Consider the following 15,915-nt stretch of genomic DNA (forward strand, 5'->3'; position numbering starts at 1 on the left):
TAAGAAAAATGACAGTACAGTAATAATAATCAATTAACTAAGAAAAGGAGGTAGAAAGAAAAAATCTAATAAATCTAAAGGAAAAATCCAAAAAGGGAAAAAGGAGACAAAAAAAGAAAGAAACTAGAGTCCAAAAATGCCAGATATAAGTTATACTTTAGTAAAAATCTCCAAAAAAGAAATGCTCCAAGCCAATGTCCAATATAATGTCCAATTTAATGTCCAATTAAAACAGATGTCTTCTTATTGTATAAAAAAAAAAAGGAGAAGAGAAAAAATAAGAACAAAAAATATCCTTACGCCTCCAAATTCAATAATTTCATTGGATAATCTCAGATATAATGCAGGTTTACTTGAGGTTGACCAAAGCATTAGTTCTAGTGCTACGGTAGCTTCCCTAGAGGATGAGCTTTCCATATTAGTTGAGATGATCCTTTCTTATGGAGAATAGTTGGACTTTTCATGAATAAGTACAAAAAATACGTTATTTTGTTTCTTAATGAAATTTAGAAATGCTAACTTTTTTCAATTTTCTCCTTTTCTTCTTTATTTTGCACATGTATATTGAAAATTTTAGAGATAATACAATATTATATGTATTTATTTAATTTTGCTTACCTCTCTCAATTTTCCTATTGCAAAACTAAACTATAACTAGATAATCTGAAGTATCATAGCTTTTGAATGCTACCCCCCCAACATATTTTAAATTCTGAAAATATAGCAAATAATATAATCACTATATCTGTTTGTATCTATTCTGCTCTCCAAAAAGGAAAGGGGACAAAGTAGTTTTCACTTATTTCTTTATTCATGTCAGAAAAATAAGGGAACTTTCCTAAATGTCATATAAGAACATGTCAGGAGAAACTTTACAAAAATCTCCTTAGAGTAGAAGATTCCACTAGAGAATAGCCATGATTTTGAATAGATTTGGATCTACGCTAATGCATTTAATTTCCATGTTATGTAAAATGGATTTATAGCTAAACCTCCTTTGAAAGTTTCTCATTTTTTGGATTATATTTTGCTTCTGTTGCCTCCTATTAAATTAGAAACCCTGATATATGCACTGAATAATCATGAGCTGCCCAGATAAATTCACCCATCCCATTTCCTTCAATTAGTAATAACAGAGATCATCAAAGCAATCTTGTGTAATAAAATCTAGCCTAACAAGCTAAAGATATTCTATCAACACGCAAGCCTTATTTGTATGGCAATGGCTCACTGTTTAAACTATAATGTGAATTGGCTCAACACTGCAGGCACACAACCTGACCAACAAGGATTTGTAAGATTAGCCCTACTGCTCTGCACATTTCTAATTAAAATGGAACTTCTGTGGGCGGTAGGGTGAGGTGTTTGAGAATGTTCGTGACAAATAGATTTTGGGTGGGAATGAAAAACCCAGTTTAGTTTCATCAAATTTTCCCTTTTAATGCGGAAGGATAAGGCAAAGTTACATCCAGTTATGAACAGTTCCGATTGTCAAGGCTCACTGGAGCAGGTTAAATTTACATACGTAGTAGAGTGAAGTAACCATATGTCCCACTCATTCATGTGGATTAAATCAAGGAATTATATCTTAATTGAAGAATACAGGCAGTGCTCAACCTATCACCACAATCAAGCTCAGAATTTGTGTTGTTGAACTTTATGTTGAACTTTTCTTGCTAGAGTTGTGAAGTGAATCACTGCAGTTGTTAAATTAGTAACACAGCTGTTAAGTGAATCTGGCTTCCCCATTGACTTTACTTGTCAGCAGATGATCACATGACCCTGCAACCATCATAAATATGGACAATAGTCAAGTATCTGAATGTAAATCACATGACCATGGTGATTGGCATGAAAAATAGGAATAGCACTAAGAATTATATACTGGTTTAAAGAGTCAGCATATTGCACCCAACAATCTGGGTCCACATTTTACCAATATTGGAAGGATGGAAGGCTAACTTAAACTTGAGTCATTCAGAATCGAACCGTTGGCAGTCTGCAGAATTTACCTGGAATAATATATTCTAACAATTGTGTCACCAAGGTTGGGGTATGCTGCAATGTTGCAACTGTGAGAAATGGTTATAAGTCAATTTTTTTCAGTGCTGTTGTAACTTTGAATGGTCACTAAATGAACTGTTGTAAATCGAGGACCTGTACATGCTTCCTTGGGTTCTTGGGTTGGGCTGGGAAAAGACATTTGTCTGAGAAAAGGATCACTATAAGCATAGTTTACATTAAATGAAATGGGTGAATGGCCTGCCTTAATATAAGGCAACCTTTGGTTTTTTTGGCATTTTTACTGCTGAGACATAGGAAAACAATTTCCAACAAGCTTTCAAATATAGATCTATTTGAAAATTTGGGTAATGTCAGAAGTTACAAGAAGGTAGTATGAAGGACTGGGTTTCTTCCCTTTGTTTGAACTTTCATGTCTCATATAATTTTCAAGCTCTCCATGGTTTCTATCTGCTTTAATTAGAAAGAAAGTAAACATTTTCAGAATAGCTGTTTTGCACTGAATGATAAATCTCTCCTCAAGCTTGAGAAATTGACAAACGAAGATCTATGCAAGCTAACTTTCCCACAAAGATAAATTACATCCAGAAGGTTCATGAGCCATTAGAATTTCTCTTAATGGTGGAAAAAATAAAATAAAATTTCAATCTTGAGTGCTTAGTGACTCTCGCTTTTCTATTCTGCATGGTCTTCAGCAAAACTATTGCTAACGTTAATCAGAATTCTTTTTTCACTATAAGAAACAGAAGATTGATGGCAGAAAAAGACTTCATAATAATAACAATTTATTAGATTTGTATGCCGCCCCTCTCCGAAGACATATATATGTCACATGTTTTTGCTGAATTTGAAAATTAAGGGAGACTAGGATAGATTCAACGGAAAAGACACACCCACACCCACACCCACACATCTTCTATTTTTTTGAACCCTGAAATAAGTACTTGGCCTTATTGACATGCACTGAAATACCTAATTGGGCTTATTAGCAGGCAATATCCTAATACTTAGATATCAATTGGATCTTCTGGAAGAAATGCTTACTGCTAACTTGGAGAGGTGGGATTCAGCCGGTTCGGACCAGTTTAGGTGAACTGGATATTAACTTTCATATGGTTCACTGAATCAGTTGTTGCAAGGACTGGCTGATCCTATGTACTCTGCCTGCCCCACCCAGGAGTTCTCCCTGTGGCCTGTTTTGGATGCCAGGTAAGTGCAGGGCCTGTGTGGAAGATCTGAGAGGGTGAAAATGAGCCTACCAAAAGTACCGGAAGTCCAGAAACAGGCCCATTTCTGGCCTCTGGTGACCCGCAAGAGGCCCTCCAGAGCCCGGGGGAGGCCATTTCATCCTCCTGGAGGCTTGAAGAAAACCTCTGGAGCCTGGGGGATGACAAAAAACAGGCCTACTAGAAGTACCAGAAGTCCAGAATTGGCCCTGTTTCTGGCCTCCAGGGGGCCTCCCTAGCCTGGGGGAGGCAGTTTTTGCCCTCTCCGAGGATCAAAGAAAGCCTTTGGAGTTTGGCGAGGGTGAAAAATGGGCATAGCAGAAATACCAGAAATCCAGAAAAGGGCCAATTCTGGCCTCCAGAGAGCCTCCGGTGACAGAAGAGGGCAAAAACCTCCAGAGCCTGGAGAGGGAAAAAATACCTCCATACACACTATGGTGCAGGAGGCTGATAGGTCACGTCCCCATGGTCACACCCACTCAGCAACCAGGTAGTGAACCAGTTGCCAATTTTTTTCAATCCCACCTGTCTCAGGGATGAAAAACACTACTCTGATAATAGCTTTTTAGAATTATTTTATCACAAGGAGGTTATCTTTTCAATCATGGGTGTACCACATTATTGAATCTCTACACACAATAATGCCTCTGCCTAAAAAATTGCTGCTGCCTTCATAACTACAACTAAGCACAACTTGAGATAGAATTAGAACTCTCCATTCCCTTGTGTGCACGTTAATAGAGGATGGACTTCCAGGCTGATGAAAAATGTCCGTGAACTGGGACCAGATCATGAAATAAATGAATAGGTACACAAGAGTTCCATTCAACTTTTCTTCCGCCTTCTCTGTTTTTAGCCATTATAATAATTTGTTCTGGGAAAAATATGTGACTGCATTACATTAATGGATCACTATGCTAAGGTAGCACAGGGAAAACAGCCCTATAGAGTTTTATTTCATTTGAACAAAAATGAAATTAACTTCTGGTATTAAAAGCTCTTCCTATTAATGTTGCTTTTAAATGAAGTTAATTGAAATTGAATTTTAAAGCTGAATAAGAAAAAAACCTCTCCTATTCTTGAAAGCTTTAAAGTGAATTCAAATATAATCCAGGCAATCCTATAAATGAGCTGTTTTAGCTGAGCGATAGTTACTCATAGTTTAAGAGTTTCTGGTTAGGCAATAAGTTGTTGTTTATGGGGGTGGTTGGGTATCTAGGTAAATAAGTATGAGAGTAGCCACCCAAGTGAATTGCTTTAAGATTATGTGAGTAATGAATAAAATTCATCAAGAAGTCAAATCTACAGTATAGTTCTAAATAAGATTTCTAGACTCAGATTTTAATAATAATAATAATAATAATAATAATAATAATAATAATAATAATAATAATAATTTCAACTCACCTATTTCCTGTCTGGTGCTACATATTCCCGTGCCATATTTATTTAACACTGAACTCACTGTTTTCAAAGCATTGTGGTCAGTTTCTGCAAAGCCAAGGTAATTATATGAACCCATATTGATTACATTCTTGATTATCCTTCCAGTGAACCTACAATAATCAAAGAAAGTATAACAACATAAATCTAATTATTACTAAAATACTTTTTAATTAACCAAATCTATTTTAAAATGCAGTTAATACCAGGAGGTATTAACCTCCTTCCTTTCTAAATCAATTCAGATAATATTTTCTTTAGCCAAGGCTGAAGGAGGTTTTTCATGAAAGTTATGAAGCAACAAAATATTATCCAATTAAAACTGCTTTCTTTGATACTTTAAATTTTCCCCTCCCCCTGTTAATTGCCATTTTAAAATTTATACAATGTATTTTTTTGTATTGTATGTTTGTGCATGTCCATGCATGTACACACACATAAACACATGCAAACACAAACATGCTAATCAAAGACCACAATAAAGGCTTATCTTACTTTATCTTTCAGGAAAAAAGTTGTATAAGACAATCACAAATTTCTATATAAACTCAGACTGTGCTCAGATATGATTTTAGGGATGTCAACACAAGTATTTTATAAGATGCGAGGGGGACGTTTGCCCGGATTCGCCTGGTGCACCAATTGCGGCCCTACCTGGACCGGGACTTACTGCTCACAGTCACTCATGCCCTCATCACCTTGACATTCGACTACTGTAATGCTCTCTATATGGGGCTACCTTTGAAAAGTGTTCAGAAACTTCAGATCGTGCAGAATGCAGCTGCGAGAGCAATCAAGGGCTGCCCTAGGTATGCCCATGTTACACCAACACTCCGCAGTCTGCATTGGTTGCCAATCAATTTCTGGTCACAATTCAAAGTGTTGGTTATGACCTATAAAGCCCTTCATGGCATCGGACCAGAATATCTCTGGGACCGCCTTCTGCCTCACGAATCCCAGCGACCGGTTAGGTCCCACAGAGTTGGCCTTCTCCGGGTCCCGTCGACTAAACAATGTCGTTCGGTGGGCCCCAGGGGAAGAGCTTTCTCTGTGGCGGCATCGACTCTCTGGAACCAGCTCCCCCCCGGAGATTAGAACTGCCCCCACCCTCCTTGCCTTTCGTAAACTCCTTAAAACCCACCTTTGCCGTCAGGCATGGGGGAATTGAGTCATCTCCCCTGGGCCAATACAATTTAAGTATGGTATGTCTGTGTGTATGTATGCTTTAATAATGGGGATTTTAATGTTTTCTTTTTTTAATCGTTAAAATTATTAGATTTGTTATGAACTGTTTTCTATTGTTGTTGTGAGCCGCCCCGAGTCTACGGAGAGGGGCGGCATACAAATCTAATAAGTAAGTAAGTAAGTAAGTAAGTAAGTAAGTAAGTAAGTAAGTAAGTAAGTAAGTAAATAAATAAATGTGCGTTTGTAATAAAATATTTTCAGCAAGCTGAATTAAGTAAAAATAAATGGCAACAGTGAGATAAATCTGACAAGACACAATGTCCAAAAGGGTGGTAACCTTTCACCTACTGCTATTGGAAGATTCCTTGAACTACGTTTCTTCCTCTGCTTGAACATGTCCTTTTTTATAAGTATAAAGACTATACAACATTCAACAATCCTTCAGAACATTACTTCTAACCTTAAATTATTATTATTAGATAGCCCAGGTCCTGTTGGGTCATTATTTCAGAGGTATTTCCTTACCAGATTCCTTAGTGCTTCCAACAATGACAGTGTTTCTAATGTACTGCCTTCTTTGGAAAAGTTGAGCTATGTTTAGAGATGTATCAAAAATAGCTTACCCTGAATATCAAATATTACCACAGGAAATGTTTTCTGTATTGTGCCATAAATCACTTTATGATAAAGTTTGTTCAAAATGTTTTATAAGATTTGCCAAATTTCAATTCCACAACACTTTGTAGACTGACCCACCTAAATGTCAAGTTGTTGTCATCTGAAACACGTTCCAACAGGTCAAATTTTGCTCCAGGAGCACTGCAGATAGGGCGGTTCCAATTATCTCTTATTCTCATATAGAAGTTTCTTGTAAAAAAATGTTCAAAATCTTGATAAAGTGGGACAAAATCCTGAATGTTTTTTTAAAGAAAGAAAAAAACAACCTGCCGTGTTACATTTTTTAGTATTTACTTATTTTTTATTAAAATTAAGTAACTATAACAGTTATCAGATAACTGTTACATGTTGTAGGTCCGTTATAGCCAACCTTAGTTCAATTCTTACATTTTAATCTTTTGGGAAAATTAATATAATACAAGGCAACATAAACACATAGGGCATTATATGCTTGTGTCTTTCAATCCCCATACTGTCATTATTAGATCTGTCTTTCTTGTAAAGATATTATGGGAAATATTAAAGCTCTTGTAATAGAAATTAACCTTGTTGTTTAACATTAGCAAACTAACAATCTACGGATATCCATACATATTTGCTTAAATAGCGGATGATGCTTGAACACAATCTAATGAGGCAATCAGAGTTACATTTTGTGAGGCCTACCTGAGATATATATGAACTTGTGGATTCTGAGGCTCTGTAAAGGATTCTCTCTAGTATGAAATCTGCCACCTTCAAACTGGGCATATGTCCTACAGGGCTACCTATTCTGGGCAGCCTCACAGACTGAGTGGTGTGTAGTTGGATTGCAGAGAAGCTCTTTGTTCATTATACTTTTCAGTTGAGTTGAGATGAGATGTGGAAGCAAATCATTTGCTCCCTTTCCAGATAACCACATAAAACTTTCTTTCCATGACTCTGTAGTCCCTGTTCAGGGTAGAATCAGGGAGACTGGATAGCACTGAGAATTTACTGGCCAGATACCCGGAGTTTGCAGATGTCTTTTCTTTGCACCATAGGAGAGAAACATCTTCTACTGCCACCTAGGATTGAATTCTCAACCTTCTGAGTGGAAGGTGAGCGTCTTCTCCTCTATGCTACCATGCTGCTCCCTCCCAGCCACCTAGGACGTAAATAAATAAGACAGGGGCAGCAGTGGGTTGCTCCTGATTCTGTGAGCCCGTAGTGGTGGGAGGATCCGCCTACTCACCCAGGACGCTTCTGCGCATGTGCAGATGTGTCACACATGCGCGAACCGGTAGCAAGAGGTTTTAGAACCCGCTACTGGACAGGGGAGTGTATATGTTTAAAAGGAATCGATACAGCTTGTCTTTATGCATAACCGTCCAAAATTGTAATGAGAAAAAAAATCATATTTTGTTACTTTGTAGCTCAGCAGCTACATTACCTAAGAGAACCACGGATTTGTGCCTTCCTATTAATTGCATTTAAAAGCTATTCAGATCCGCTTTCAGAAGGTTCTGTACTTACACCTGTTGCCCTCCTAAACACTGACATACCGGTTTGAGCTGATGAGTGTTAATCCTAAATTTCTGACATATTTTGTTTTTAGAACTCGGGGCAAGAAATTTTAGAATTGCCACAATCACTGTCAGGAAATACTCCATATTTGCATATTTTATTATCCTTTTTGTCTAAGCCAGTGATGGCGACGGTATGGCACGTGTGCCACTGGTGGCACGCGGAGCTATATCTGCTGGAACACCAGCTGTTGCCCTACCTCAGCTCCAGCATGCATGCGCGCGCTGGCCAGCTGATTTTCAGCTCAGATGGAAGCTCTGGGAGGGCATTTTCAGCTTCCGGAGGGCCTCTGGGAGGATGGGGAAGGGTGTTTTCGCCCTTTGCAAGCTCCAGGCAAGTCTTTGGAGCCTGGGGAGGGTGAAAAAGGGCTGACTAGGCCCACCAGAGGTTTGGAAACAGGCTATTTCTGGGCTCCAGAGGACCTCCAAGGGGTAGGGGGACACAATTTTTGCCCTCGCCAGGCATTGAATTATGGGTGTGGGCACTCGTGCAGGTGCAATAGTGTGTGCGCACATGCTTTGGGCACCCGAGGGAAAAAAGGTTCGCCATCACTGGTCTAAGCCATCCACAGGAGAAGCAATAGGCTGAATGCCTGTATTTGTCTGCTTGTTTCAGCCTTTTCCCTTTTCCATTCTGCTCTGCTTCTTGAGAAATAACTTGGGACAGGTTCAAATTTTACGTACCATTTGCTCTTCCCGTTCGATGGTGCCAATCTTGCTTTGTAGTCCATAGTCTCTTAAGAAATCTCTCAAGTAGCCAAACAATGTTGCAAATACAAAACCAAGAAATGTAAGAACAGAAACATACATGGGTGGTTGTTCGAAGGATTCATTAAATGGTCGTTTATAGATAGATCCATTTGCCACACCATTTTCCTAAAAAAAAAAAACACCACAAAGTTATATGGTAGTAATAAACATTTATCCACTTAAAAGTGTAGTGATTTTAGTGTGTTTTACTCCTACCATCTGCCCACTTTTTTTAAAAAAAAAAGATTCACACAAAAAATATCTTAACTAATCGTGAACAGAGTTTCTAGTTATTTACTATTTCTTTGCTAATATGATTATTATTATTAATAATAAGAATATTAATAATAACACACAGAGTTGGCCTCCTCCAGGTATCGTCGACTAAGCAATGCAAGTTGGCGGGACTGCAGAGGAGGGCCTTCTCTGTGGCTGCCCCGACTCTATGGAACTAACTATCCCCCCAACGTCCATACTGTTCCCACCCTACTGGCCTTCTGTAAGGCCACAAAGACCAGGCTCTGCCGGCAGGCTTGGGGGCCATGAATCTACATCTTTCATGGCCAAACTATATGAATAGTGTGTATATATGTGATTATGTCTTTTTATAATAAATGGGTTTTATCATGGGGTTAGTTTTAGATATTATATTCGACTTCTCTTATTGCTTTGTATCTTTTGTATTGCATTTTTTGTAAGCCGCCCTGACTCCTTCGGGATTGGGCGGCATACAAGTCAGTCAGTCAGTCAGTCAGTCAGTCAGTCAGTCAGTCAGTCAGTCAGTCAGTCAGTCAGTCATCAGTCAAACAAACAAACAAACAAACAAACAAACAAATCCAACAGATTTGATAATTGACTTGTTCTAAGAGTAAAAAGTAAATGAAAACCAATTAATAGAGAGACTTGATATAAGTGTAAGGAAAAGAGAATGAACTTAAGGGGTGCAGCACATTTCTGTAGCTCAGAATTTAATATTCTAATCCTGAATTAGGCTTTCTAACTAAATCCTAATTATTATAGCAAGTTACTAAACTGTAGAATTATATTAGGGAAGTTTCTATTCTTGTGTAAAAAAGGTAAGCCCCCAAAATTCAAACAGTATAACAAGGATCTGATTATTTAATTAGCATCATTTGGATGATCTAAAGCTGCATCAAAAAACACAATCTCAAATAGAATTGTTGCTAACATTATCGGTTTATCTAGTTAACATATTGCAATGGAGTTTGGACTACTAGACAAATGTATCACCACATCATCAGCAGGGGAAAAATAGTGAAAATTGAAGGAATGAAGATGTCATGTGGAAATAACATCAAGAGTTTGGATGAAGATGATTACTACAAATACCTGGGCATCCTTCAAGCTTACAATATCAAGCATAATGAAGTTAAGGAAAAGGTCAGAAATGAATACGTCAAGAGAGTGGAAAAGATCTTAAAGTCCATGCCCAGTGGAGGAAATACCATCAAGACAATGAACACTTGGGCAATTCCAATCATTAGATACATAGCTGGAATAGTAATCTAGATTTGAGGAGAACTAAAACTCTGAACAGGAAGACCACAAATATAATGACAATGAATCATGCTTTTCATTCAAACAGCCATGTTGACAGACTATACTTACCAAGGAGAATAGGTGGGTGTGGAATGTTGCAAGTATAGCAGACAGTTGAAGAATTAAAAAAATATTATTGGAAGAATATCTGAAGGACAATGCATTGAAGCTGGTATACCATGAAGGCCCACTAGGCTCTAATCTACAGAGACCAAAATGGATTACAAGAAAGACTAAATGAAAAACAGAAAAGAGCTGTAGCAAAGCAAAGTATTACGAGACCAGTATATTTAAATAATATAGCAGGCAAAGCAGATACCAAGACCAGGCAATGATTAAGAGCAGGAAAATTGGTGAAAGAGACACAGGGGTTAATTTTGGTTGCACAAGACTAAATCTTAAGAATAAATGTGTACAAAGCCAGAATTGAGAAGATAACTGACAACAAATGTCACCTCTACAAAAAAGCTGAAGAAACAGTGGATCACCTAATCAAATGCTGCAAGAACATTTCACAGATTGGCTATAAGCAATGGTTTAGCAACAATTGTGCATTGGAATATCTGCAAGAAAAACCATTTGCTTACACATAAGAACTAGTTAGACTATAAGTAAACAAAGTAATAGAAAATGAAGAAGCTAAAATGCTGTGGGACTTTAGAATTTAAACAGACAGGCCCCTGCTACATAATACCCCAGACTTAAGAATTATACATAACAAAGACAAAAAAAAAAAATTTGGATAGTGAATGGGACAGTACTTGGAGACAGCAGAATATACATCCTAAGCTGGCACCTTTAATATGATTAAATAATTTAAATTTAAATTTGGCTGCCTCTGCAACCAACCCAAATATCTTATTGCACTAAATAATAGAAAAAACTGTGATGTGCCCTTCTTTGCATATCTTAAAAAAAGGCCTACCGTATGCTAAAATGATCCCTAGTTATGAATTCATACACTTTCCATGTTTTCTAGTCTGGGAGAAAAGTTGCAATGAATCAATACAAACCAGACACATCCAAAACCAAATACAGTATTCCCTCGATTTTCGCGAGTTCAAACTTCGCGAAAAGTCTATACCACAGTTTTTCAAAAATATTAATTAAAAAATATTTCGCGGGTTTTTTCCCCATAACACAGTTTTTCCCACCCAATGACGTCATATGTCATTGCCAAACTTTTGTCTGTCCTTAATAAATAAATATATTTTAAAATAAACTTTAATAAACAAACATGGTGAGTAATAATCTAAATGGTTGCTAAGGGAATGGGAAATTGCAATTTAGGGGTCTAAAGTGTTACAGGAAGGCTTGTGATGCTGTTCATAGCCAAAAATAGTGTATTTACTTCCGCATCTCTACTTCGCGGAAATTCAACTTTCGCGGGCGGTCTCGGAACGCATCCCCCGCGAAAATTGAGGGAATACTGTATACCAAAAACTTACATTGATTACAGTATTTCCAGGACTAAACAAAGGTTTGCTTGAAACACCCACATTTGTAATTTAAATGAGTTTCACGTATAAAGTATTAGCCTGTTACTTGTACACACTAAAAAGTCTACCTTACCAACCTGTCCCCAATGGATAAAGGCGGAGTATTCGATCTTATCTCATTTCTTTCTGTTCGTAACCTGAAAGATCCCCAAAATCAAGATGTTCTGAACCCATGGTAAGAATTCTCATTCATATCAGCACTAACAAGGAAACATTTTAAAGATAAACATATTCATTTACTAAATTTATATTTATCAATTTATATTTATTGTTTTATTTCTTTAGCTGCTTATCACCACAATTGACTCAAATTTAAATAATACGTCTTCTAAGCATCTCTTTATTTATTTTGGGTAGCCAACCAATGTTCTGTCACATAAAAAATAAAATTTAGCTAAGAAATGTTTATAATCCTGTCTTACCTCAAATATCTATTAAGAAAATATAGAATCTGTAAACTGGGCAGTCCTCAGTCTACAGAATTCTAGCACAGGACCCTTGGCATCAACCACACTTTTCCTGAGCTTAAAGTTGCCTTCTGGTGTCCCCACTGCTTTGCAAATAGTTATAGCCTCCAATAAAGAGAAGCATTAGTTGTAGCCTTCCTATCAATGGTCACTTCTGTCCCACATGAGACAGGAAATGGAACCGCAAACATCAGGAACTGAATTAGTGTCTGGAAACTGGAAGCAGTCAGAGTGGACTTACTTATACAATGGTGTCTGTCCATCTTTTTCTCTCTCTGCATATGTGTGTGTGTGTGTATAGAAAATTGAAGAGATGCCAATTGTTGTCAGCCAGATAAACCATTAATAGCAGTAAGACTTATATACAGGGAAGGGCTGCTGCCCAGACCCCCCAGGGGTGGGTGGGTGCAGTAGGATAGAGAAAATGGAGCTCCACCCCAGAGCACCCAATTTGCACTGAAAGATGTTGAAAGAAAATGCAGGGCATCCTGCATAAGCCACGTCCACAGTGTGATAGTAAAAATTTTGGTAGCCCTTCACTGCTTATATGCTGCTTTACAGTGCTTTTACTGTCCTCTCTAAGTGGTTTAAAAAGTCAGCCTATTGCTCCCAACAATCTGGGTCCTCATTTTACCCACCTCAGAAGGATGGAAGGCTGAGTCAACCATGAGCCTGGTGAGATTTGATTTGCTAAATTGCAGTCAGCCAGCAGCCAGCAGTATTGCATTCTAACCACTGTGCCACCATGGCTCTCTGAAATAATTAAGATTATCTCAGTACAAGTACAAGTATTGTTTTTAAAAAGTATTTAAAAAACAATAATTCCTATCCTGAAAAAAAGGTCTAGAAGCCTGAAGCACAAATGGTGAACTCATTTAAATTTAAATGGTGGATAAATCAGTAGTAATGGTCAAAATAGTGCATTATTATTATTATTATTATTATTATTATTATTATTATTATTATTATTATTATTTAGATTTGTATGCCGCCCCTCTCCGAAGACTCGGGGTGAAACCAAATTAAATCAAATTATTTGATGTCCTTAATTATAAGAATTACTAAGCTGCTTCATGTGTTGTGTAGATGTCAAAGCTCCTGGATAATTTATAACAGGAAAAATGTGGAAGGTATATGGAAACTCAATTGCTTGGAGCATCATATGTCAAATAAGTCTCATAGATAATTTATAAACAAACAAAAAGCCTTTTTATGAGGATTATTGCACAAGTTGCTTGAGAGTTCATTTGAAACAGAAAAAAGGCAAATCATCATAATCTTGTGCTTTATCTTCATCTTCATCTCTGTAACTTTATGAAAATACAAAACAAAAGTACAAAAATTTGAGCAACCATGTAATTACAAATTACCATAAAGCATGCTCAGAACATACAGCCACAATTTAGAATATAATTGTCAGATGCATAAGACTATGATAGAAGGGATGTTGGTCTTATGCGATATGTCATCCAAGGATGGGATGACACTGTCCATTCAGTTAATGAGGACTGAGTCTGTCAAATTGTAGCTCTCCACTTCTGCCTCCACGTCCCCCTCTTTTGGTGAAGACTGATAGACAGACTTGGCACATGTTCTCCTAAGTTGCACTCAGAAATACATTAATAAGATCACAATTTGATGTCCCAGAATGTAAACCAGATTGACTTTGATGCTCGTATCACCCAGACAGTTGCCCAGTGTGCCTTCTTGAGCACCTTCTCTGTTCTTCTGTCCTCTGGCCGCAGAAGCTCATCAAATTCGCTGGGCAGGTTGGTTGTGGAATACAGGGCCCAGATGGGTGCATGGACAGAGGGCATCTGGAGGTCTTATTCGAGCTCAAAAGCTACATTATAATGGAACAGGCCATGATGCCAGCATGTGCCACTGGCCCAAAACCGTGTCTACAAAGAAAGGGAAGCTGAGAGGACTTTGGTTTCAGCGATGGTTTCCGCAAAAAGAGGATCCTTAGAGCCTGAAAGCTGATTGGATGGTGGATATGAAGGGCCTAAATTGGCAGTGTTCTTCACCTTAAAAAAATAGCGACTTGAAGAGCCCTGGATGAAAAAGGGCTGATGAGGCAGGGGGAACCTGAGGACAGTCCCTCATTCTCAGATAGGTTCAGGTCTAATTGGCCCTCTTACATGGACACATCAGATCAAGACACTCTGAAGCTGCCTTCTTCCCTGGGGCTCCGCTTGCTCCCATCCACTGCCTTATCCAATCAGATTTTAAGGCATTTGGCAACTTTTCACTTGGATCCAAGACCCTTCTTTCCGAGGGGCACAGAGGACTAGCACCTTGGTAGGGCTGTTTTTCAAAAGAATTTCTATGCACAGGTTGGCAAAGTCTCCTCCTTTTTCTTTTTACCAGAAAAAGTATGCAGGTACACTTTCCTCCGCAATCCTTGTGTTTCATATGCAGTTTTTGAAATCAGGGAGGGGATCGTGGCTCTGCCGCCTGAAAAGTGTTTCTCCCAGATTCAAAAAAGGGGAATCACGTTTTCGGGCTGTTCTAGGTGGCGGAAATCACAGCAACAGCGTTTTCAGGTGGCAGCACCTTGCCTTATGCCTCCCGCACAGAGTCTGCTTCACCAACTGAGTTCCAACCTCCGCGCATTTCATGACTGCTTTGGGTACCAGGCTCCAACCAAGGCAACAAAGGCTCAGAAGCTTTGCTGGGAAGCCTGGCAACTTGTTTACAAGATGGCAGCATCCAGGAGGACTGAGATGCTGCATCTCTATTGGGCCTTGCTGCGAAAAAGCCAGGCTTACAATGCCTATGGCTTTAGCTGGGAAGACGGGGCATTTCGGGAGTGGAGCCTTAGGTGCCAAGTCCCTCTTCTGCCCCCATGAAAATCATCCCCCACTCCACCCCACTCCTCCAGTTAAATGCATGGAGGGTGATAAAGTTTGCTTTAAATGGATTAAAAAATGTGCTGCTCATTATCAAAATCCGAATGGAAGTGAGGACCCTGCCACCTGGAACCGCCTGAAAATAATAATTATTAATAATAATAATAATTTATTAGATTTGTATGCCGCCCCTCTCCGAAGACTTGGGGTGGCTCACAACAATAATAAAACAGTGTGACAATGTAAACAAATCTAATATTTAAAAAGCATCTAAAACTCCCTCATTTAAAAACCATGCATGTGACGCACGGAGGCCAAAAATATCTGAAAGTGGGGCCCAGCAATATTCAGAGTGTAAGATGCACCTAGATCTTCACTCTCTTTTGGGGGGAAAAGATGCATTTTATATGCAGAAAAATACAATATGTTTATCTAGATTATCATCTATCTTTCTGCCTGTTCCATCTCATCTATTTCTCTCATCTGTTTGTCTGCCTGCCTACCTACCTAGCTACCTATCTTATATATTAACCCAAATCTAGGGGGCACCAAAATCAAAAATTAAAAGGCAGATAAAATCATATTAAAACTATAAAACCAAACTGATTAAAATATTAAAACCAACAAAAATGTGACACTAAATAAACCTTCTAATTTTTCAGTCCCAGACCTTGGGGAGAAAGCCAGAT

General features: G+C 38.3%; 1 protein-coding gene across 1 annotated transcript in view; it reads right to left on the minus strand.

Annotated features, from left to right (window-relative positions):
• SPTLC3 (serine palmitoyltransferase long chain base subunit 3) overlaps positions 1-15,915 on the minus strand; it is a 106,108-nt gene that overhangs the window by 46,291 nt on the left and 43,902 nt on the right. Inside the window, exons 2-4 of the mRNA XM_070738151.1 lie at positions 8,783-8,974; positions 6,633-6,787; positions 4,656-4,804 (exon numbers count right to left, since the gene is read on the minus strand). Coding sequence (XP_070594252.1) covers positions 4,656-4,804; positions 6,633-6,787; positions 8,783-8,974 — 496 coding nt within the window. The remainder of the gene's footprint in view (positions 1-4,655; positions 4,805-6,632; positions 6,788-8,782; positions 8,975-15,915) is intronic.

Source organism: Erythrolamprus reginae, chromosome 1 (genome assembly GCF_031021105.1).
Source record: "Erythrolamprus reginae isolate rEryReg1 chromosome 1, rEryReg1.hap1, whole genome shotgun sequence".
NCBI classification, from domain to species: Eukaryota; Metazoa; Chordata; class Lepidosauria; order Squamata; family Dipsadidae; genus Erythrolamprus; species Erythrolamprus reginae.